This window comes from Larimichthys crocea, unplaced genomic scaffold, assembly GCF_000972845.2.
Source record: "Larimichthys crocea isolate SSNF unplaced genomic scaffold, L_crocea_2.0 scaffold239, whole genome shotgun sequence".
NCBI classification, from domain to species: domain Eukaryota; kingdom Metazoa; phylum Chordata; class Actinopteri; family Sciaenidae; genus Larimichthys; species Larimichthys crocea.
The window spans coordinates 324,108-347,056 of record NW_020853172.1 but is presented as its reverse complement, the minus strand read 5'-3'; the positions used below and the strand labels follow the sequence as shown (position 1 = coordinate 347,056).

At 40.9% G+C, this 22,949-nt stretch overlaps 4 protein-coding genes and 1 long non-coding RNA gene across 8 annotated transcripts; 2 read left to right on the top strand and 3 right to left on the bottom strand.

Annotated features, from left to right (window-relative positions):
• Positions 1–1,329: 1,329 nt before the first annotated feature.
• LOC104937563 (gonadotropin subunit beta-2) lies at positions 1,330–3,252 on the top strand. The gene is made up of 3 exons (XM_010753819.2): positions 1,330–1,420; positions 2,473–2,591; positions 2,981–3,252. The coding sequence occupies exons 1-3, from the start codon at positions 1,330–1,332 to the stop codon at positions 3,212–3,214; spliced, it is 444 nt and encodes a 147-aa protein (XP_010752121.1). The 3' UTR covers positions 3,215–3,252.
• A 778-nt stretch (positions 3,253–4,030) lies between these two features.
• Positions 4,031–5,383, bottom strand: LOC113744836 (G-protein coupled receptor 4-like). The gene is made up of 2 exons (XM_027275896.1): positions 5,292–5,383; positions 4,031–5,185 (listed from the first exon to the last, which is right to left on the bottom strand). Exons 1-2 carry the CDS (start codon positions 5,330–5,332, stop codon positions 4,648–4,650), a joined length of 579 nt encoding a protein of 192 aa, XP_027131697.1. The 5' UTR covers positions 5,333–5,383; the 3' UTR covers positions 4,031–4,647.
• Positions 5,384–6,390: 1,007 nt separating this feature from the next.
• Positions 6,391–15,243, bottom strand: LOC104939180 (NACHT, LRR and PYD domains-containing protein 12). Of its 4 annotated transcripts, XR_003461863.1 has the most exons (11): positions 15,173–15,243; positions 14,434–14,719; positions 12,365–14,171; positions 12,098–12,271; positions 11,823–11,996; positions 11,309–11,482; positions 10,894–11,067; positions 10,551–10,597; positions 9,148–10,408; positions 8,967–9,017; positions 6,404–6,434 (listed from the first exon to the last, which is right to left on the bottom strand). XR_003461863.1 is itself a non-coding variant. In XM_019254467.2 (9 exons), the coding sequence occupies exons 2-9, from the start codon at positions 14,705–14,707 to the stop codon at positions 9,831–9,833; spliced, it is 3,402 nt and encodes a 1,133-aa protein (XP_019110012.2). In that variant the 5' UTR covers positions 14,708–14,719; positions 15,173–15,243; the 3' UTR covers positions 8,778–9,830. The 4 variants fall into 4 exon arrangements, 1 of the variants encoding a protein (XP_019110012.2); XR_003461862.1 differs by having other exon boundaries at positions 6,391–6,434; positions 8,967–10,408; XR_002041580.2 differs by lacking the exon at positions 6,404–6,434 and having other exon boundaries at positions 8,778–9,017.
• LOC113744838 (uncharacterized) lies at positions 8,769–22,218 on the top strand. Its single transcript, XR_003461868.1, has 2 exons — positions 8,769–8,976; positions 20,156–22,218. It is a non-coding gene; the product is annotated as an uncharacterized LOC113744838 (long non-coding RNA).
• On the bottom strand, positions 17,783–20,457 carry LOC109137088 (G-protein coupled receptor 4-like). The gene is made up of 4 exons (XM_027275893.1): positions 20,327–20,457; positions 20,011–20,196; positions 19,044–19,228; positions 17,783–18,937 (listed from the first exon to the last, which is right to left on the bottom strand). The coding sequence occupies exons 2-4, from the start codon at positions 20,179–20,181 to the stop codon at positions 18,400–18,402; spliced, it is 894 nt and encodes a 297-aa protein (XP_027131694.1). The 5' UTR covers positions 20,182–20,196; positions 20,327–20,457; the 3' UTR covers positions 17,783–18,399.
• Positions 22,219–22,949: the final 731 nt, after the last annotated feature.

Here is a 22,949-nt window from a genome sequence, read left to right as displayed (position 1 = left end):
CCACGTCAGGAGGAAGTCTGTGTGTCACAGTGCTCCCACATTGATTAAACAGGATTATATCACCGGCAGCTGCAGATTACTACCTGACACTCTTCATCCTTCATCCTTCCGTGCCTCAAAATGGAGATTAGATAAAAACCAGTCACATAAGCGTATGTTCATGTTCTTCTCATGTGTTATACATGCTCCCTAGTCAACAGCACTGTCAGTTCAACATACGAACCTTCCAGTATTTTACTGCGCAGCATCAAGTAGGATAAGCAGCCCTGTTTTTGTAGTGACTCACAAAACTGATTTTTATAATATTATAGTTTTGATTTAGTTTACTTCTCTTCTTGCTCACTCACTCTCTCCTTTTCTCTTCTCAGCTTCCTCTGTCAACGTCCTCTTCAGTCTCTTTTCCTCTGCCATTATGTCCAAAGAGGCCGAACCTGGTTATGTTACCCAGCTCTGGTTCTGGCATGACATCAGCTCAGTCCCCCAGGAACCAACCTGTCAACAATCTGAGCCCAGCCTACAAACTGTGCTAACATCAGCTAACAGCAGCTACAGTTTACTTCACTGTCCATCATAAACTCTGTAAATCACAGAGAGTTGAGGCGGAGCAGCCGGAGGACATCAGAGGGAAAACCAGAAAACATTTCCTCCATAAAATATGATCCAGTTTCACCAGAATCAGAACAGATGCACAAATGGCAGAGACACCATTCACCTGATCACAGGTCAGTGTAGCATCAGGTCGTAGGCTACCACAGCTCACATATAAGTTAAACTGTCATAGTGTCCTTGAGTCAGGCCCTGCACCTTCTATCACTCTGGCACTTCAAATGAGTGTACAGGATGTAAAAGTGACACGCAGGGACAGTAATCCCCCGGGTAAATAAAGGTCAAAACTCTACTACGCTCCTCTTTTTAACAAAAACACGGTGAGCTTTCATCCTGGATACCAGGCTCCTCTGTGCTGTATAAAGACTGAGCAGGACAGCCAGCCTTAGCACACTCCCTGCAGACACCAGAGAGGTAAGGCTGATTTATTCAGTTTATCTCATTCATCTATTTTTAAAGTTGCCTGTGTGCAAACTCAGATCTACGTCCTTTCCGTGTTGATTTACTAAACTGAACAAATCTGTTTGAATAAAAGTCAGAAACATATACTTAAATGAACAGCAGAGGTCAGAATATAATAGTTCACAGTAATCTTTTCCACCCATTTCAACATCACACGCAGTAACTACCTTCCTCCACAACAGCACCCCTGGAAATCAATAGAACGACTAACTGGATTCTTGATTAATCGACTCACTAACCCACCTCATCTCCTGCAGGGTGATGGCTACACGGGTCAGCACAGCGATGTTCCCCTTGATGTTGACTTTGTTTCTGGGAGCCTCATCTTTCGTTTGGCCCCTGGCTCCTGCAGGTAAATAAGACATTTTATTTTCACCTAACAGGAAATATTTATCAAAAATCAGCATGTTTTTATTGTAAAGTTATGTTCTGACATCACTAGCACTCACTCCCATCTCCATATAATGTTTGATAATGTCAGTTTTGCATAACAAAGACGAGTAAGCCACCTATCAAAATGATGACACAGATTTATCCTTTTCTTTTCGTGTCCACAGCTTTAGCCTACTTGTCCACTTGTCCATAATTCATGTGTCAGTTTGGTTTTTGGATGTTTTAATTCATTCCCGTCCCTCCACCCATCCCTGAGTGGATGTACCTGTAACAGATTTGAGTTTGTTTCTGTGTTTCCTGTTTTATTTTCCACCCTGTCTGTCTCGTCTTGCACCTGCCCCTGATTTGTTTCATGTGTTTGTCCATTTAGTTCCTGTGTTTCCTTCCTTTTGTGTTTTGGTGTCTGTGTGTTTTCTGCCTTGTTTCTCAGTGTGTCCGAATCCCTTGCTTTTCATGGTTGCCGGTATCTTTTCTTTCTTTTCTTTTGCCCTTTTGGATTTGTTGCCTGTTTCTTTGAGTCTTTTGTTTGTGTCTTTTGGCCTGGTTTTCCCAGATGCTTTTTGGTTATTCCTTTTTTTTTGTGTCCTTTGTTTTTTTGTATTCTGCTCCTGTGTGTCTTTGTTTTATCCCTCACTGTTTTGTTTTGTCATTAGGCTTGTGTAAATGCTGCATTTGGGTCCTTACCTGTAAAAGGACTCCCCACTCCTCCGTGACAGTAACCAAGAGTTAAAAGTGATGAACTTTCTGTCCTTTGGATCCTTTAGATGCATCTTTATTTTAATCATTGAACAGGAGCGTTTGTTTTATGATCATGGAGTGATCAAACATGCAAGAAAAACATGAAACTAAACTTTGACAAAATACAAAGTGTCTGGATTGTTAGTATTTGTACATAATACGTACGAGAGAATTGACACGTAATCACAAAGAAAGAGGAAGCTTCACTCCCATCATGACAGAGGGGTCACAGTGTGTGATGCATTTGAAAAATGTGACATCTTCCATCACCAGTGGCCTCCCAGCTGCCGCCCTGCCAGCTCATCAACCAGACAGTGTCTCTAGAGAAGGAGGGCTGTTCCAAGTGTCACCCTGTGGAAACAACCATCTGTAGTGGTCACTGCATCACCAAGGTATTGTGGGCCTAAAAAAAAACCTCCTCTTCTTCCCGGTGGTCTAAAATGCCTGTGGTACAAATATAAACACAACCCCCCGGTGCTCTGAGCTCACAGTGAGCTAACAACAGCTACAGTTTACTTCACTGTCCGTCATAAACTCTGTAAATCACAGAGAGTTGAGGCGGAGCAGCCGGAGGACATCAGAGGGAAAACCAGAAAACATTTTCTCCATAAAATATGATCCAGTTTCACCACTTGAGAGTTTAATTGGCTCATATCAGTGATTAAGTGTTCCAGTGAGTTTCACAGTCATAGACTGGCGTTCCCCCGTCCACTCTACATATGATGTGTAGGTTAAAAGCACTGTGACATTCACCGTGTTGTTTCTGCTCCCCTCCTGACAGGACCCTGTCATTAAGATACCATTCAGCAACGTTTATCAGCATGTGTGCACGTACCGGGACTTACACTACAAGACATTTGAGCTTCCTGACTGCCCGCCCGGTGTGGACCCGACCGTCACATACCCTGTGGCTTTGAGCTGCCACTGTGGCCGCTGTGCCATGGACACGTCTGACTGCACCTTCGAGAGCCTGCAGCCCAACTTCTGCATGAATGACATACCTTTCTATTACTAGACCCAACTAATAGAACTGTTGTAAATAAAGATTATTACATTTACCAATGCAAAAGAATGATGTTTCTATTATTTTTCCATTTCTTGAAATTTCCAAAAAGATGAAGACTTTTACTCACTGAGGTTTTTAATAAAAAGTTTTCCTGCCACGTCCAACAAGCACAGAGTGTCACTCTTACCTGATACATTGCGCAATACATCTGAGGCCTGATCTGTCTCTGAGGACACAGTTTGTACACGTCAGGCAAACAGTGGCAGAGGTTTTCTGTGTGTCGCAGAATTAAAGAAGCAACTAGACAGTAAAAGATAAGTTCAAATATGTGTAGATATCTATTACAATGAGGCTGAACTGATACTTTAAAAAGAAATCTATTCAACACAAGTTCAACAGACTTTCAATGATTCTGTTTTTAATCATCACCTTTAAAAAATGTTTATTAACTTTGAATCAAAGAAGAGAAAAAGCAAAAAGATTGACTTCAGTTGTAGCCGGTTAAAAGATCATCAAGGTTTAATAAAAACATTAAAGTTTAATTGCACAACCCAGCGTCCTCTGACAGATCGTGAGAGATTGTTGCTGATGAACCAAATGTTTCTGTGCAGGAAGCTGCACGTCGATAAGCATCAAAACTCTCAAGAAGTTACTCAATACTGAATTAGGTTCTTTATATTCTATTGAATGTTTGATTCAGTCATTTTGTACACTGTAACTTCTGAAGTTTTCTAGTTTACAAAGTCTGACTTTTAGTTTCATGTTCATGTTGTTAGGTTGAACGTTTTAGAGGACCCAAAGTGCAAACAACAGCCAAAGACCAAGATCAGTAGAAAGTGTTTATTGAAAACACACAAGAACTGTTCAAATACATGCTCTGAGTCACATCCTAAAAACTAACATGCCAACCACTAAAACAGCAAAAATATGAAATAAAGATGAACAAATAATATGCAGCAAAAACAAAAGCAGTTTTGGATAGATGTACGTTAGATATAACTGAGAAAAACTGAACAAGAAATGAAATTTAAAGAGAGACCAAAGAAGAAAAAAGTCCTAAAGACTTGTTAAGATGCTCTCCCTGTTAAAGAAACAGACAACAGTCAGAATAAAGATTTTGGTGGCTATAATGAGCTCAGTTCATCAAAACATAAAGATAATAATGATAGACATCAACTTACAGCTGACAAAATAATAAGAAACATATTTTATTTACATGTGTTGAAGCCTTCACAGTGAACCAGAACAAGTTGACCAAAACATTTCCCAGCAACCAGTTCTCCCACAGCAGAGTCAAAGCAATGCTTCCTTTTATCTACAGTTAGGTGTCTGATTGGAAATCGTATCAGTAGATGACAGTATCTGTCTTGTCTCTATTCTTTCTATTTGCCTACATTTCTCCTTCTGTTTTCTCTCCTTTCTCTCTCTCCCTCTTTCTCTGCCTACACAGAGCTGACTGTGTGAATGTTGTCATCATTTCCTGATGATCTGCTGATATCATTGCTGTCCATTCTGCAACAACACACAGAGGCCAAAAGCTTGTCTATGATCCCTTTCCTCATGAACACGTACAGAAATAAGTCTGCAAGAGGACTCAACCAGAGAAAGATGAGAGGCAGGATTTTAAAGGTTAAGTTCTTTTTTGCTTCCTCTGACAGTAACCAGATGACACTGGGCATGAACAGCAGTGTGTAAATAAGCAGCACCAGAACCAAAACTCCCACAATTCTTCGTTTTTCATCAGAGGGGACAGTGCTGGCAGACAGAGCTTTGAGGGTCCCACCCAGGAAGAATATGAGCAGTGGGAAGGGAAGGAGATAGAAGATAACATAGACAGTTATAGTGACCCAAAAGACAGAGGAGAAATATGAAATGAGGACAAAGACAAGAGGAAAGACCCAGACCACGACACAGACCACCACAGAGGTCTTGATGGTTCGTCTGAAGCGGTACCACAGTGGCCAGGCGACGACCAAATACCTGTAATACAAGATGGACACATAGTCTTTGAGGAGCTTCAGAATTATAAAGTAATATAATGATCAGACACAGAAGCTACACACATACTGGATAGACAGATAGTTACCTTTCCAGGGCGACACACACCATGAAGCCAACACTGGCCATCAGACTGAAGTCGTAAATGGTGTTTACAATTTTAGAATTCAAAACCTCAGCTGGTGCGTTCCAAGCGATCATGCAGCAGAACTGAATGATGTCGGTGATGAGAAGGTTGATGACGTAGATCGGAGCAACTTGACCATTTCTCACCTGCGAGGCGTAAACATAATGCAAATCATATTTAGAAGAGTGGTGGTGAAAAGAAACATTAAATATGGACTTACATGTGACTACAACCAGATTATTAGAAACAAAAATGAAACAATTAGTCTGTTATTAATGAACACAATGTTTGATTTCTGTAATATGAACAAATAGTGGACGGGGAGTTTTGCTCTGTGTTCATTAAACTTGACCATCAATGAAGTGTAAAATCACTACAGGCTGCAGCTAAACTTTTCTGTGTTCTGTTCAGACATTTAAGTGTGTTTGTCTGAATTAACGTCAGTATGAACTTTATTATCAACACCATCTCCAGCTCCACCTGCTCTGAGCTGCTGCTCTCTCATTATTACATCACTTCATCTCCTTTTTGTTTCCTGTCAACATGTTTGTTTCCTGATGTGTTAATAACTACGCAAGTGATATTTCCAGTAACAGTCTACCAGTTTTTCTCAGGTTGAGTTGATTTATGACCAAAGTAACTATTTTTTAAACACGATCACGACTTTTTAGTTTGTGATCTTGGTGATCTCAGAGAAATCCCATCACTGAACTGCACCTACTGAGCTCTCCCCACCTGCAGAGTCAATGTGGAGCAATTTGAAATATGAAATGATTCCTCTAAATGTAAAGGTCATTACAACACTTCACCCCAGCACCTGACGACTAGACCACAACCCAGATCAAGATTCTTTACAGACAGACTGTACGACACAAAGAAATGAATAATTATAAAAGAAATAAAGACATTTCAGTCATAATGTACATACCTGAGAATAAAGAGCATAGATGGCCACGAGAGTCAAAGGAAGGCCGACACCAACGATTATGTATGTCACCACAGTGAAGATAAACATAATATTTTCATTATGTATGTCACCACAGTGAAGATAAACATAATATTTTCATCATAGTTGTAGGTGATGTCGCTGTAATCAAAGCTTTCCTCCTGTGAGGTGTTGTTCATGTGTAAATCTTCCATCCTTCACAGTGAAACCTGTTGTTTGAGAGATCAGGTTAAATGTTTTTTAATATCTACAAACATTGTTTAAGTGATATCACGACAACTGCAAGTGGAAGTTTTTATCTTCTCTACATAGAAGAAAAAATAATGTCACAAACTTTACCTTTGAAAGCTGCAACACCTGAATGAGTTCACTACACCAGCGTCTGATGTGTCGTCCTCTGCATCCAAACAGTCTGCAGTAAATATGCTAAGTGATGACATGCAGGAAGTTTCTGATAATCTACAGCTCCTCTGATAAGAGGAAGTGAGAAACAAGTAGACATTTCCTCCTCTGAACATTTGTCCAATTTGATGTAATTAGTGGTACAAACCATGCCCTTTTCCTGTCTTCTATCAGAGCAGAGTCAAAGCAATTCTTTCTTTACTTCATTCTTTATTCCACATATTGTATCTGTTTTTATGTCTCTGCTGTCTCTTCATTACACAATAAAATATTTATTTTGACTTACATGTCAAAATTGTATTGAAGGGAAGAGAGGGACAGTGAAAATGTTTAACTTGTTTCATTACACCGTCAGTTCAAAGCTGCTGCACAATCTGCATATTCATTTTCTGATATCTTTACATATAAAAGAAAAAAGTCATGTAAGAAAAACTTCCATCTGAAAGCTGTAATGTGTAATGTGTCGTGGCAAAAAGAATCCCAGGATTCATTTCATGGTTAACATCTCATCCCGTCTTTGTCCTGGCTTGAAATAGGTCAGTTCCCGGAAGGAAAGAAGCACTTTCCAGGACTTTACCTGTTGACCTTATCTGATCATGTTCACCTGAATGATGGAAAGAGAGCGTGAAAACATTAGTTCATACAGTTGAGATAATGTCTCGTTTTTGAAGGAAATAAGGATCCATAGTGTGCAAAGTCACGTAAGAGAGAGAAAGAATAAAAGGAGGCTGAGGTTAGTCATCGGGGTCTCTTGTACCTGCAGGTCTAAGAAGACACATGTCATTTGCATCCTGTAATTGTACTATTCTGAGTTTGTAATAAACTTATATTATTATTAGTGCTGTCAAAATTAACGCGTTAATTTTGTCGATTAATTTTAAAAAATTAACGCGGTTTTGTTTACGTCCGGTGGCGGCCGCCATTTTGGATGTGGCAAAGTAGAGCTTTGTTTCCCAGATATATTAGTGTGTGTGTGTGAATGGGTGTATAAGAGGCATTAACTTAAAGCCCTCACGGAGACTGCGCCCTGGGCGGTCGCCCACATTGCCCATGTAAAAACCGGCCCGGCTTGTTTTAGTTTATGGGCAGATCTGCCACATCCAATTGGGCGGACACGTAACGTATCGCAGCAACGGACCAACCTGCTCAGTGAGGCGTCTGTGTATATATGTCTAGTGATCTATCCTAACTAAAGGAGACTCACTATGTAATAATGTCTATGACTATCCTAACAAAGGAGTCATGTATATATGTAGCTATGATCTATCCTAACTAAAGGAGAGTCTGTATATAATGTTATGATCTATCCTAAAAAAAGGGAGAGTCTATGTATATATGTCTATGATCTATCCTAACTAAAGGAGAGTCTAGTGTATATGTCTATGATCTACCTAACTAAAGGAGAGTCTGTTGCATATATGTCTATGATCTATCCTAACTAAAGGAGAGTCTGTGGTTAAAGGATGGATAAGGACGGACTTTTAGGGGGAACCTTATATTTTAAAAAAGTTGCCCGACGCCTTGGACAAAACAAGGCAATTTGCACAGTTTGCAAAGCCGATTTAAAATTCCACAGAAGTAACACGACTTTAACATATCACTAAAAGCAAAACACCAGTCTACACTACAGGAGTGTGGCACTCCTCAGTATATTTCCTCATCTGCTGGCTTTTTTCTGTTTGCACTGTGCAATGTGCACCTTAAGCCAAACATGAATGAATTTCATATACTTTACTGAGTTTATTCTACATTATTTGATCATTAACAATAAATAATTCATTATAAGCTTCAGTCTCAGAAAAATGCATTTAATTTATTGATAACATTTATTGATAGATTAATCGCGATTGCGCAGCACCTAATTATTATATAAAAGAGTACCTGTCTCCATACTAATCGCTGTCTGAAACAGTCTGACATTTGTAATCAGCTATGGTTAAAAAAAATAAAAAAGAACAAACATAGTGTAGACTTCTCTTAAACTAATAAATATTATTAGTTATAAGGGCGCCTGCCTGGTAACAGCAGGGTTGGTGTTTTAACATGTTCATCGAACGTTTTAGAGGACCCAAAGTGCAAACAACAGCCAAAGACCAAGATCAGTAGAAAGTGTTTATTGAAAACACACAAGAACTGTTCAAATACATGCTCTGAGTCACATCCTAAAAACTAACATGCCAACCACTAAAACAGCAAAAATATGAAATAAAGATGAACAAATAATATGCAGCAAAAACAAAAGCAGCTTTGGATGCATAGCATTTTCATAATCGTAGTTGTAATCAAACCTCTTGTGAGGTGTTGTTCATGTGTAAATCTTCCATCCTTCACAGTGAAACCTGTTGTTTGAGAGATCAGGTTAAAGGTTTTTTAATATCTACAAACATTGTTTAAGTGATATCACGACAACTGCAAGTGGAAGTTTTTATCTTCTCTACATAGAAGAAAAAATAATGTCACAAACTTTACCTTTGAAAGCTGCAACACCTGAATGAGTTCACTACACCAGCGTCTGATGTGTCGTCCTCTGCAGTAAATAAGTGAATGCATGCAGGAGGCTCCTGTTTATCTACACAAAGCAGTCAACGCGAGGCTGTGCGCCAAACAGAGATGATGGTCAAAAAGAGGAAGCTACATGGTTCCTGTTCTTAACACAGAGACCTTTTGCGGTCGTACACAAATCTTTCCCCTCTGGAAAACATTTTATCAATAAGCATACTGTCAACGCATGAGACTCTTTTGCATGTCAGCTCTCAAAGAATACACACGTTTTTGCATATCCCATCTGTCATCATTTCCTGGAAAAAGAGAAACAGCAACTAATTCTAGCAGCAATGTTTTTTTAGATTTCTATAAACTCTATTCGCAAAACCGAGTTTGAGTTTGTTCTGATTACTGTTTTATTTTGTAGTTCTACCCTGTCTACTTCTACTTCCTGCCTTGTTTTCCCGCCTATTTTGGATCATGCACCTGTCCCTGATTAGTTTCACCTGGTGTCCTGCATGTCTGTTTAGTTCCTGTCTCTCCTCTGTGTCCCTGTTTGTCCGTTCTATGTCTTGACTGTGTCTGCACACTCCTGTCAGGGCCACTGTAATTTCCAACTTGTCAATCATTGACGCCAGACTCAGAGAGCAACACCACTTGAACTGCATTCACAAACGAGTCAGTTCAGCAGCAGGAGACTCTTCTTCCCACAGAGAACACAGAGACACTGAGGAACCACACTTGGAAGACCAGAACCCAAATCCAGGATAAAGAGCTTCAGTGAATGTGGTGCTGAAGGTGTGGATGTGGATCGACATGTCAGAGAAGATGCTGTAGAAGGACAGAGTGCCAGCAGGAGAGTCTACATACACTGCTACTCTGCTAGAAACCGAGCAGGAGGAGGAGATGGATGTTCCTCTGTTATTGTGTCTGACAGAGTAACCATCACCAGAACAGCTCAGACTCCAGGACTGATCATTCTCTCCAAACTCGCCGTCATATCTGTCTCCTTTCCTGCTGATCCCTCTGTAAGTCACAGCTATATCAACCTCTCCTCTCCACTCGACCTCCCAGTAACAGCGACCAGTCAGGCCGTTTCTACACAGCAGCTGAGGCCAGCGGTCGAATCTGTCTGGATGATCAGGATATGACTGATCCTCCTCCCCATATGTCACCTTCCTGTTGATGTCAGACAGTTGGATCTTTCTGTGTACGGTGTTTGTGTCAATTGTGACTTCACAGGAATCTGATGGACAGAAAAAGAGGTGCTGAATTTATTAAGGTTTAAGCACGACATCGGAGATTTGAATAAATGATGTCACAGTTTGAAGATGGATGATGGTGGTGTGCTGCTTTCTTTTCATGGGTCAAATTAAAAACACACTTACACTTTGTCAGACCTGGTCTCAACCACTGGACTCCATGAGGTTCCACCCTGAAAAGAAGAGGAGGGGTCAGACCAGCACATCATCTTTCAGCATGGAAGCATAAACACTAAAAACAGAATAGAATTAATTAATTAATAATATAATTCCTGTATTGTCATTGCACAGAGTACAGTGGTACTGGTTACACTGTAATCCTATGATCATGTTCAGTAACTTGATGATGATACCTCACTGTTCACTTTCCACACATATCTGTAACCTCGAGGTGAAAATGTCCCAGTTCAAGTCTGCACGTTTTTGTTTTTTCACAGCTGAATGTTTGACTGGTACTGTATATCCGTACCTGAGTGTGTCCAATCTCCACTGTGGATCGTCCAGTCCAGCAGACAGCAGATTCACTCCTGAGTCTCCAGGATGATTGTAGCTCAGGTCCAGCTCTTTCAGATGGGAGGGGTTGGAGCTCAGAGCTGAGACTAGAGAAACACAGCCATCCTCTGTGATGAGACAGCCCGACAGCCTGCAAACAGAACATCACATGTCACTTCATCTGAAGATACTACAATACTATCAGCTACATCACTACATTAACATAATGTTTTGTTTTTCAAAAACTAATAAAAGCATGTATAACTGTTTATAATTTAGCAAATTATAATATCAACAGGATATAATATAAGCAGAGACATCTTATACAGGTTATGATTGTATCCAGTCATGTAAATTTGTGTTATCAGCTGAACATGCTGTTGAATCCTGACCTGAGAGTTTCCAGGGTACAGTGTGGATTCTCCAGTCCATCAGAGAGCAGCTTCACTCCTAAATCCTGCAGGTTGTTTTCGTTCATGTCCAGCTCTTTTAAACTGGAGGAGTGGCAGCTGAGGACTGAGGACATAGCTTCACAACTTCTCTCTGAGAGGTTGCACCCTCTCAGTCTGGTGATAGAACATCAACAAGAAGGAAAATGTAAAAAGATAAATGAGTTTGACAGGATAACAGGAAACAGGAAAGATCTGCATTTTAACTCTGAAACAGTATAAACTAGTAAACAAGATCAGGAGCCAGCAATTAAATCTGGTGATATGCTGTAACGTCTTCTCAACACTGGCTAATATCCTTACAGTTTATTATGACTAACTTCTTGAATCTTGAATAAATAGACATGAAATTTCAAATCTTAGTCAGAACAACCAAGAAGTCAACGTGCATTCTGTAGCATTCAGAGCTTAGATAAATGTCTGAAATAATTTAAGATAAACTGTAACTTCATATGACCTGAGCGTTTTCAGTGTACTCTGTGGTTTCTTCAGTCCGACACTGAGCTGCTTCACTCCTGAATCCTGCAGGTCGTTGTAACTCAAGTCCAGCTCTCTCAGACCAGAGGCCTGCGAGCTCAGAACTGAGGAAAGATCTTCACAGCTTCTCTCTGTCAGCATGCACACTCTCATCCTGAAGAGAAAATCAACAAGAAGATAGTTAATATTTGGCGTATGCTGTACGGATCAAGGCAGATGACTACATGAATAAAATTTAAACTGATTTAACTTGACCTGAGAGTCTCCAATGTACAGTGTGGACTCTCCAGTCCAGCAGACAGCAGCTTCACTCCTGCGTCCTGCAGGTTGTTGTTACTCAGGTCCAGCTCTCTCAGACTAGAGGACTGGGAGCTGAGAATTGAGGACAGAGCTTCACAGCTTCTTTTTGAGAGGTTACAGTTATTCAGCCTGATGAAACAATAATAAAGAAAAATAATAGTAATAAGTTGAAAGACAGCAGAATTTTTAAGTTATGATTTATAGAAATTGCTCTGTACTTACAGAGCTTTGTTGGAGTCTTTGACCAATGGTATCAGCCTCAGAAGAGCCTGTTCTGAAGCTGCATATTTCTTCAGGTCGAACACATCCAGATCTTTTTCTGAGGACAGCAAGATGAAGACCAGAGCTGACCACTGATCAGGAGAGAAACTCACTCTGAAGAAACTGCCTGATCTCAGGGAATGCTGGATCTTCCTCAGTACAGAACGATCGTTCAGCTCATTCAGACAGTGGAACAGATTGATGCTTTTCTCTTTAGAGAGGTTGTCCTCGAGCTGCACCTTGATGTACTGCACAATTTTCTGATTGTCATGTGAGCTACTTCCTTTCTCTGTCAGCAAGCCACGAAGGAGACTCTGATTGGTCTGCAGTGAAAGGCCCAGAAGGAAGCGAAGGAACAGGTCCAGGTGTCCATTAGGACTCTCTAAGGCCTTGTCCACAGCGTTCTTATAGAAACGTGTCTCTGCAGAGTTGTCTTTCTCTGTTTCAGACTCATGGGAGGCTGATTGTTCTTCTGACAGCAGATTGACACCAGAGTTGATGAAGGTCAGATGGACATGAAGAGCAGCGAGAAACTCCTGAACGCTCAGATGGACGAAGCAGAACACCTTGTCCTGGTACAGCCCACTCTCCTCTCTGAAGATCTGTGTGAACACTCCTGAGTACACTGAGGCTGCTGTGATATCGATGCCACACTCGGTCAGGTCTGATTCATAGAAGATCAGGTTCCCCTTCTGCAGCTGCTCAAAAGCCAGTTTCCCCAGAGACGCAATCATCTCCCTGTTTTCTGGGTTCCAGTGGTGATCTGTCTCAGCTCTTCCGTCATACTTGACGTTCTTCAGTTTGGACTGAACCACCAGGAAGTGGATGTACATCTTAGTCAGGGTCTTGGGCAGCTCTCCTCCTCCCTCTCTGGTTTTCAACACATTCTCCAGAACTGTAGCAGTGATCCAGCAGAAGACTGGGATGTGGCACATGATGTAGAGACTCCGTGATATTTTAATGTGAGCTATGATTCTACTGGCCTGCTCCTCATCTCTGAATCTCTTTCTGAAGTACTCATCCTTCTGTGGGTCAGTGAACCCTCTGACCTCTGTCAGCATGTCAACACAGTCGGGTGGAATCTGACTGACGGCTGCAGGTCGTGTGGTTATCCAGAGGCGAGCAGAGGGAAGCAGTTTCCCCCTGATGAGGTTTGTCAGCAGCACACCCACTGAGGTGGACTCTGTCACGTCAGTCAGGATCTCAGCATTGTGGAAGTCTAGGGGAAGTCGACACTCATCCAGACCATCAAAGATGAATACAACCTGGAATTCTTCAAGCCTGTAGATTCCTGCTTCTTTGGCTTCAGTAAAGAAGTGATGAACAAGTTCGACCATGCTGTACCTTTTCTCCTTCAGCACATTCAGCTCTCTGAAAGTGAATGGAAACGTGAACTGAACGTCCTGGTTGATTTTGTTTTCAGCCCAGTCCAGAGTGAACTTCTGCGTTAAGACTGTTTTCCCAATGCCAGCCACTCCCTTTGTCATCACTGTTCTGATTGGTCCCTCTCTCCCAGGTGGGGGCTTAAAGATGTCTTCATGTCTGATTGTTGTTTCTGGTTTGTCTGGATTCCTGGATTCTGTTTCAATTTGTCTGACCTCATGTTCATCATTGACTTCTCCAGTCCCTCCCTCTGTGATGTAGAGCTCTGTGTAGATTTGGTTCAGAAGGGTTGGATTTCCTGCTTTAGCAATTCCCTCAAACACACACCGGAACTTCCTCTTCAGGTTGCATTTAAGTTCATGCTGACAAACTGCAACAGGATCACCTGAACAAACACACAACAAAGATGATCAGGGATTTTAATTTGCCTCTTGTTTAGCCTGTTGACCGCCATTGTTATGCCTCCAAAAGGTTTGGCCCTGATGACAGAGGTAATACCTACAACATGAACGGCAGTGCCAGTTAACTGCAGCAGGAGCTTACAACCCTCAATACCCAATACAAGACGAGCACACGCCGACATGCAAAGCATCCAAAGGAACAGACCTGGTTATGATTTGAAAATACAAATCAAAAGTGTGACTGACCTTCTGGTCCTGAGCTGGTGTCTGTCAGACGCTGCACTACATCATTCCTGTTTATCTTCTTTAAAACCTTCTTGGTCACCTTTAGAGCTCCATGAAGTTTATAGGCGTTCACCATCAGATCCACTGTGTCCCGCCTTTCTGCCTTCTCCAGCTTGAACTCTTTGATGGGTTGGTGCTCTTCCAAAATTCCAGGCTGCTTCAGATGCCATTTGAAGTCCTTGAATTCCTCATCTCCTAAATCCTCTAGACTGTGCAAAAGGTCCTCTGGTGTCATTGTGGCTTCCTGCTAAAAAAAAAAAAGAAACATTTTCACATTTTCACAACAGCTAATGTTGAGTTAGCAGGTGAAAATGTTCCATGGTTAAATAAATTTTAGGCTCAGAGTAAAATAAATGTAAATTTGATTTGTTTGATCACCTGGTTGATGGTGAAGGAAAAGCATCTGATCTGATATTAACTTAAATTAAAAAAAAAACATTGTACATTTGCATAATTTTATCATTTAATATATTTTTTTATCATTTAGAACTGCATTTTTGATTTGTCTGTTAAGTTTCTATTACATTTTCAATCTTAAATCTCACACAGGAAGTGGGAAGACTTGTTTGGCTCGCTTTGTAAAAACAAAAAGAGCTTATTTCACACACACACACACACACACACACACACACACACACACACACACAGTATATTTAATTAATAGAGAGTTGTTCAACAGTGAAAAGTGTTGCTTACAAACCTTTAGATGAAGAGAAGAAGTTGCTGATCCGACGAGCTCACACAACTAAGCTGACAAACAGGAAGCAATCGTGACCTCACAGTTGTTATGGCAACAGCAGTTCAGGAAGTTAGGCCTTCTTGCTGACGAAGCAACTGTACACTTCCCTATTTGTTTTTTTTTCAACCAGCAACTGACAGCAAGCAAAGACATGAAACCATGAAACCTGACTGACAAGTTAGGAGACATGTTTTTGAAGCAGAGAGGAAGAGAAAGCTTCGTTCAGGGTCATATTTAAACTGTTGTTTAACCACCCAGGTCGGTGTGAATTTGCTGGCGACAAAATATAAATGTAATCCATTATTAATTATTGCTCTGTCCTCCCAGTGAAAGCTGTTCACGTGTTGGTGACATAAAAGCAGGAAAGTACAAAATCCAGTAAGCAACCATAAAAAAACCACGACCTTTGAACATTTGAAGCCACCTGGTCGGTTATGAGAGATACAACTCAGCACTGTGTCATGAGTACAAAGAGTGTACAGGGCAGAGAGAAGAGTTCATAAGTAATGTGATGTGTGGCTAGTTGCCGTGCAATGTGCACAACTACTTTTACAGTGAGCAGTTTTAAGTTTTAAATGTGTTTTAAAAACTGATAAAAGTACATTCAAAAAAGGTTCAGAATAAAAGAAAAACAAAACAGTGACACGTCAACAGTGAGAAGTTTCATACCTGCAGGTGAGACAAATCAAATCAAATCAAATCAATTTTATTTGTATAGCCCAAAGTCACAAAGTACATTTGCCTCAGAGGGCTTTACAATCTGTACAGGGAGTGACACCCTCTGTCCTTAGACCCTCGGTTCGAGTGAGGAAAAACTTGCCCACAAAAACCTTTAACAGGGAAAAAAGGTGGAAGAAACCTCAGGAAGAGCCACAGAGGAGGGATCCCTCTCCCAGGACGGACAGACGTGCAATGGATGTCACGTGTACAGGACAAATCAACACAAACAAATTGTACAATGACTGATAAAATGACAATGAATTATAATGAATGATAAAAATGATTACAGTAACAGATATGGTAGTAATAATGACAGTAATAATATATGTAGTGGGCGTCGTGCAGGATCACAGCAGCAGCCACGATCCACTTTCTCTGCTCTCAGATACCAAAGTCCAAATGTGTGTGTGTGTGTGTGTGTGTGTGTGTGTGTGTGTGTGTGTGTGTGTGTGTGTGTGTGTGTGTGTAAAGTGAAAATCCTCACAGAGATCCTCTGAGCCAGCATCAAGCTTTGAAACAAAGTCACCACACAGCACTGACGGTCTGTGCAACACACCCTGAATCAGGCTTGGCGGTACGACTGGAAATCACCTCTGAGGGTGTGTCCTGACATTGTAAAAAAAAGAAACCTGAACTCTGTTCCTCTCTGAGCAGGAACTAAAACTTCTGTAACTCCTCACCGTAACTGTAGCTATGCACTGGTCATTTTGGACTTCTTGAAACTTTCACAGCTCGTCACCTTCACTGGAGTTATGTGTTGGAAAAGAGGTCAACATTTACGATTATGGCCCTGACACTTCTTATCTCTGACAGGAGGGAGCGATGTTGAGACAAGACTGCATGAGGTGCATCTTCTTCATAGATATCTACTCTGTAAAATAGTTCTTTATGTTTCAGACACACTGCATACAATTAAATGTGTATGCAATTATTGATTAAATGTTCACATATTTCACTTGGATGTGCAGTATTGGCTTTCGACTAATACATTTGGATATGACTTCTTAGTTTAGCAAGAGGAATGAGGAGTGAACACACCAGGAGAAAACAAAGAATAACGTGACTTTGAACACAACAACATCTTTATATGTAAACTATTCACTTTTTTTGGGCTTAACTTAAAGATAAATGATTTTGGTATAAGACAGATTCAGTGAATCATATTAACAATTAAATTATGCCATTAACTTGTACTTATTATTAATATTTGGTAATCCTGTTATTGTAGATGAATTAATGATTAAATGAAACGAATAAACACTGAATATGATATTACATAATAAATAGTAATCACTGACAGTATGCAGAATGGACATGCAGGTGCATAATACACAGTCTGAGTGGTAAACAGCGTCATCTTGTGGTCAGAGCATGTACTGCAAACTGCCCTGATTAGAATTTTTCTTTTTCAGGCCAAAGACGAACTTTCAGGCTACACGGACTCTTTAATTTTTCAACTCTTTGAGTCAGTCACAAGCTGAGACACATTTTGTTTTATTCATGTCGTCTCTGCTCTGAATATTGATCATATTGTATTATGTACTGTAATAATTCTGTTTAGATGACTAACTAATGGAAAGAAAGAGCAGATACAGTTATTTATCATAGTATAAATGATTTATGGTGTTTCCAATGGTTTACAGATTTCATTATCTCAGTGTGAAAAGTTCAGACAAGCTTAACAAAGTTCTTCGGTCTTCAGCCTTTTAAGACGAAAGACAAGACATGTTTTTTGATTGAGACCTTTTTTTTCTGCAGACATTTAAGTCACATGATCAAACCCTGTGCTGAGCCTTCGTACATGGGGCGGCTGCTCTACCAGCTGAGCTAAATGACAGCCCATGAACCAAGATCAGTAGAAAGTGTTTATTGAAAACACACAAGAACTGTTCAAATACATGCTCTGAGTCACATCCTAAAAACTAACATGCCAACCACTAAAACAGCAAAAATATGAAATAAAGATGAACAAATAATATGTAGCAAAAACAAAAGCAGTTTTGGATAGATGTACGTTAGATATAACTGAGAAAAACTGAACAAGAAATGAAATTTAAAGAGAGACCAAAGAAGAAAAAAGTCCTAAAGACTTGTTAAGATGCTCTCCCTGTTAAAGAAACAGACAACAGTCAGAATAAAGATTTTGGTGGCTATAATGAGCTCAGTTCATCAAAACATAAAGATAATAATGATAGACATCAACTTACAGCTGACAAAATAATAAGAAACATATTTTATTTACATGTGTTGAAGCCTTCACAGTGAACCAGAACAAGTTGACCAAAACATTTCCCAGCAACCAGTTCTCCCACAGCAGAGTCAAAGCAATGCTTCCTTTTATCTACAGTTAGGTGTCTGATTGGAAATCGTATCAGTAGATGACAGTATCTGTCTTGTCTCTATTCTTTCTATTTGCCTACATTTCTCCTTCTGTTTTCTCTCCTTTCTCTCTCTCCCTCTTTCTCTGCCTACACAGAGCTGACTGTGTGAATGTTGTCATCATTTCCTGATGATCTGCTGATATCATTGCTGTCCATTCTGCAACAACACACAGAGGCCAAAAGCTTGTCTATGATCCCTTTCCTCATGAACACGTACAGAAATAAGTCTGCAAGAGGACTCAACCAGAGAAAGATGAGAGGCAGGATTTTAAAGGTTAAGTTCTTTTTTGCTTCCTCTGACAGTAACCAGATGACACTGGGCATGAACAGCAGTGTGTAAATAAGCAGCACCAGAACCAAAACTCCCACAATTCTTCGTTTTTCATCAGAGGGGACAGTGCTGGCAGACAGAGCTTTGAGGGTCCCACCCAGGAAGAATATGAGCAGTGGGAAGGGAAGGAGATAGAAGATAACATAGACAGTTATAGTGACCCAAAAGACAGAGGAGAAATGTAAAATGAGGACAAAGACAAGAGGAAGGACCCAGACCACGACACAGACCACCACAGAGGTCTTGATGGTTCGTCTGAAGCGGTACCACAGTGGCCAGGCGACGACCAAATACCTGTAATACAAGATGGACACATAGTCTTTGAGGAGCTTCAGAATTATAAAGTAATATAATGATCAGACACAGAAGCTACACACATACTGGATAGACAGATAGTTACCTTTCCAGGGCGACACACACCATGAAGCCAACACTGGCCATCAGACTGAAGTCGTAAATGGTGTTTACAATTTTAGAATTCAAAACCTCAGCTGGTGCGTTCCAAGCGATCATGCAGCAGAACTGAATGATGTCAGAGATGAGAAGGTTGATGACGTAGATCGGAGCAACTTGACCATTTCTCACCTGCGAGGCGTAAACATAATGCAAATCATATTTAGAAGAGTGGTGGTGAAAAGAAACATTAAATATGGACTTACATGTGACTACAACCAGATTATTAGAAACAAAAATGAAACAATTAGTCTGTTATTAATGAACACAATGTTTGATTTCTGTAATATGAACAAATAGTGGACGGGGAGTTTTGCTCTGTGTTCATTAAACTTGACCATCAATGAAGTGTAAAATCACTACAGGCTGCAGCTAAACTTTTCTGTGTTCTGTTCAGACATTTAAGTGTGTTTGTCTGAATTAACGTCAGTATGAACTTTATTATCAACACCATCTCCAGCTCCACCTGCTCTGAGCTGCTGCTCTCTCATTATTACATCACTTCATCTCCTTTTTGTTTCCTGTCAACATGTTTGTTTCCTGATGTGTTAATAACTACGTAAGTGATATTTCCAGTAACAGTCTACCAGTTTTTCTCAGGTTGAGTTGATTTATGACCAAAGTAACTATTTTTTAAACACGATCACGACTTTTTAGTTTGTGATCTTGGTGATCTCAGAGAAATCCCATCACTGAACTGCACCTACTGAGCTCTCCCCACCTGCAGAGTCAATGTGGAGCAATTTGAAATATGAAATGATTCCTCTAAATGTAAAGGTCATTACAACACTTCACCCCAGCACCTGACGACTAGACCACAACCCAGATCAAGATTCTTTACAGACAGACTGTACGACACAAAGAAATAAATAATAAGAAAATAAATAAAGACATTTCAGTCATAATGTACATACCTGAGAATGAAGAGCATAGATGGCCACGAGGGTCAAAGGAAGGCCGATACCAACGATTATGTATGTCACCACATCTCTGATAGACACAGGATTTTCATCATAGTCGTAGGTGATGTTGCTGTAATCAAAGCTTTCCTCCTGTGAGGTGTTGTTCATGTGTAAATCTTCCATCCTTCACAGTGAAACCTGTTGTTTGAGAGATCAGGTTAAAGGTTTTTTAATATCTACAAACATTGTTTAAGTGATATCACGACAACTGCAAGTGGAAGTTTTTATCTTCTCTACATAGAAGAAAAAATAATGTCACAAACTTTACCTTTGAAAGCTGCAACACCTGAATGAGTTCACTACACCAGCGTCTGATGTGTCGTCCTCTGCATCCAAACAGTCTGCAGTAAATATGCTAAGTGATGACATGCAGGAAGTTTCTGATAATCTACAGCTCCTCTGATAAGAGGAAGTGACAAACAAGAAGTCAGTCATGAATATGCATTAGTCCCTCCTGCAGTGGAAACATTTCAGAAATTATCTGTTTCTGGTCAAGTGCTTGCTCATTCTGTTGTGGTTCAAGTCAAGCATGAGAAATATGATGAGCTGGAATGGTTGACATACACAGTATGGTTATTGTACTTGAGTATCCTGTCATGACAGCCTAGGCGTAAGTATCACAAGAGCACCGGGGCCCAGAAGCTGTCGTCTGCATCAGGATCAACAACAGTTGTACTCTGCTTGTCCTGGTTTTGAATGTGACCTGGTTTCACTGCAAAACGTCCATTAACATTTCTTCAACCACTCAGCACTACAGCAGACTCCCCTCGCTGTTAGCGTGACTTCACACAGGATGAGGCGTTGCAGCAAGTCGTAGCAGGGTTGTCCGGTGGTCGTGTGGAGGTGAGGGGAGCTGAGGTGGGTTGCTGTGGGCGTGTCTATAAGTTGCTGTGGGCGTGTCTATAAGTTGCTGTGGGCGTGTCTATAAGTGCTGAATGTAACCGCTGTGAAACAATCAGGAAATAACTTGTTATTTTGCTGATTGTGAGCAAGTGACAGAAGCAAAACACATCCAGAAACTGCTCGGGGATCAAGGGGTTAAATCTGCATTAAAAAAAAAAAGATCCAAAACCTTAAATTGCACATCAACTGCATGGGCAGAGCTGGTAGCAGAGCAGCAGTCTGATACCTCCATTAAGGGGCCGTGAGAAACTGCAATGACAATCAGCTGGTGAGGAAGTAGATGTGTTGTGGTGAGAGACGTGTGAGGAAAAAAACTATTTCTGTGCTACCAGCCACCTTCTGTGTTCTGGCTTGGTTTATTTCATCTACTCAGCTTCTCTGTCTGTGTCTGGCTTGAAGTTTATGCTGCAAAGTAGTGACATGAAGAAGTTTCAGCCACAGCTGCCCCCCTGAACCCCACACACTGATGGACAACCCTGTGGTGATTCGGCACAATGCCTGACTTGGTCTGAGTACGGCCTACTTTTACTCCCTCTTCATTTTTATGTGCAACAGGACATGACGCAATCACTCCATGTTGCTGATATTTGTTGTTTATGTGACTGTGCTGTGAAATAATACCAGCAGCAGAGACAGAGGGCGCAGCTTGACTGCAGTGAGTGCATGGAAATGAATGAAGGGTAGTTTCTGACAGGAGAGTGCATCATTTACAACACTGTTGAATGCTCATGCATGTAACCCTCGGCGTACTATGTGCACCTTTAATTCTCAAGACGTTTCAATATGGTGGGAGATACATCTCAGAATAAACACTGTCTAGGGCAGGGGTGTCAAACTGATAAAACAAGACAAACACAGCACATCAGTTTAACTTTGTATTATGAATGAAATAAAGAAGTTTTTAACATGTATCGAAAATACCACGAGCCCGGGCATGAAAAAAAAAACAACATAACCACTGGGGGAAAAAAAACCCGGATACTGAGTGCGCTCTTTTGTTCAGTAGGTTTAGTTTAGTTATGCAAGCTTGCAATAATTATAGTTGGAGCTCGTGAGGAAAACACAGATCTGCTCCGGTCATAGAATAAAAAACCTCAGGCGTCCTCCTGGTCCCGGCACAGCACAGCACGACCCCCTGGATCCGCAGCAAGTCCACCACCGCTGACGAAGCTCCTCCCGGCTGCAGTCTCGTCTGCAAAGAGGCAGGGCCGACGTCTCTCCAGAACAGAGACTCCGGCCAGCTGGATTCACCGGACTGAAAAAAAAAATAAAATAAAAAACACACTGAAGCACTGTCCCACCGCTGTCTTACGCTTTCAGCGGAGTCTCCAACAGACGCTTTAACGTCCATAAAAATCGAAACCACACCCAAAAAAACAAACAAAAACGCTACACGCTGTTTTCCCTCTCACGTCTCTCTCTCTTCCCCGCTCGTCTACCTCCAGGCACGGACTGGTAATCTGGCATACAGTGCATTTGCCCGGTGGGCCGATATATATATATATATGTATATATCACTAGTAGATCACACAGCCCAAACACACTGTTGGGCCGGTGAGTCCGACAGACAGATCCCAGGCGGCAAGACTAGGGCGCACGGCGCACGGCGCATCTGGGGCCCCTGCCCCCCTCTACTCACATCTCGCGCGATCTCAGTATGAAACCAAAACATTAACCCCACCCCGAGGTCAGTAATCTTAAAGTAAGCAATTATTACACTCTGTATTAGACACTAAAAGTCTTAGCTCATTGTGAACAATATTCCAATATTTAAACGTAAAACCTTAAAGTATACAGCTTTCAGTAACTCATAACTAGACAGAAGTTGAACATCTCATGAATAGTACCCCACAGTTTAAAGGAAACAAATAGCTGATATGAATCAGGTTATTACACTCTCCCCCCACCAATATAAGACATGCCCTCATGACTTTGTACTTTTGAAACCACACACAAACATAGCAGAATACATATGTTAGTGCTCAGGT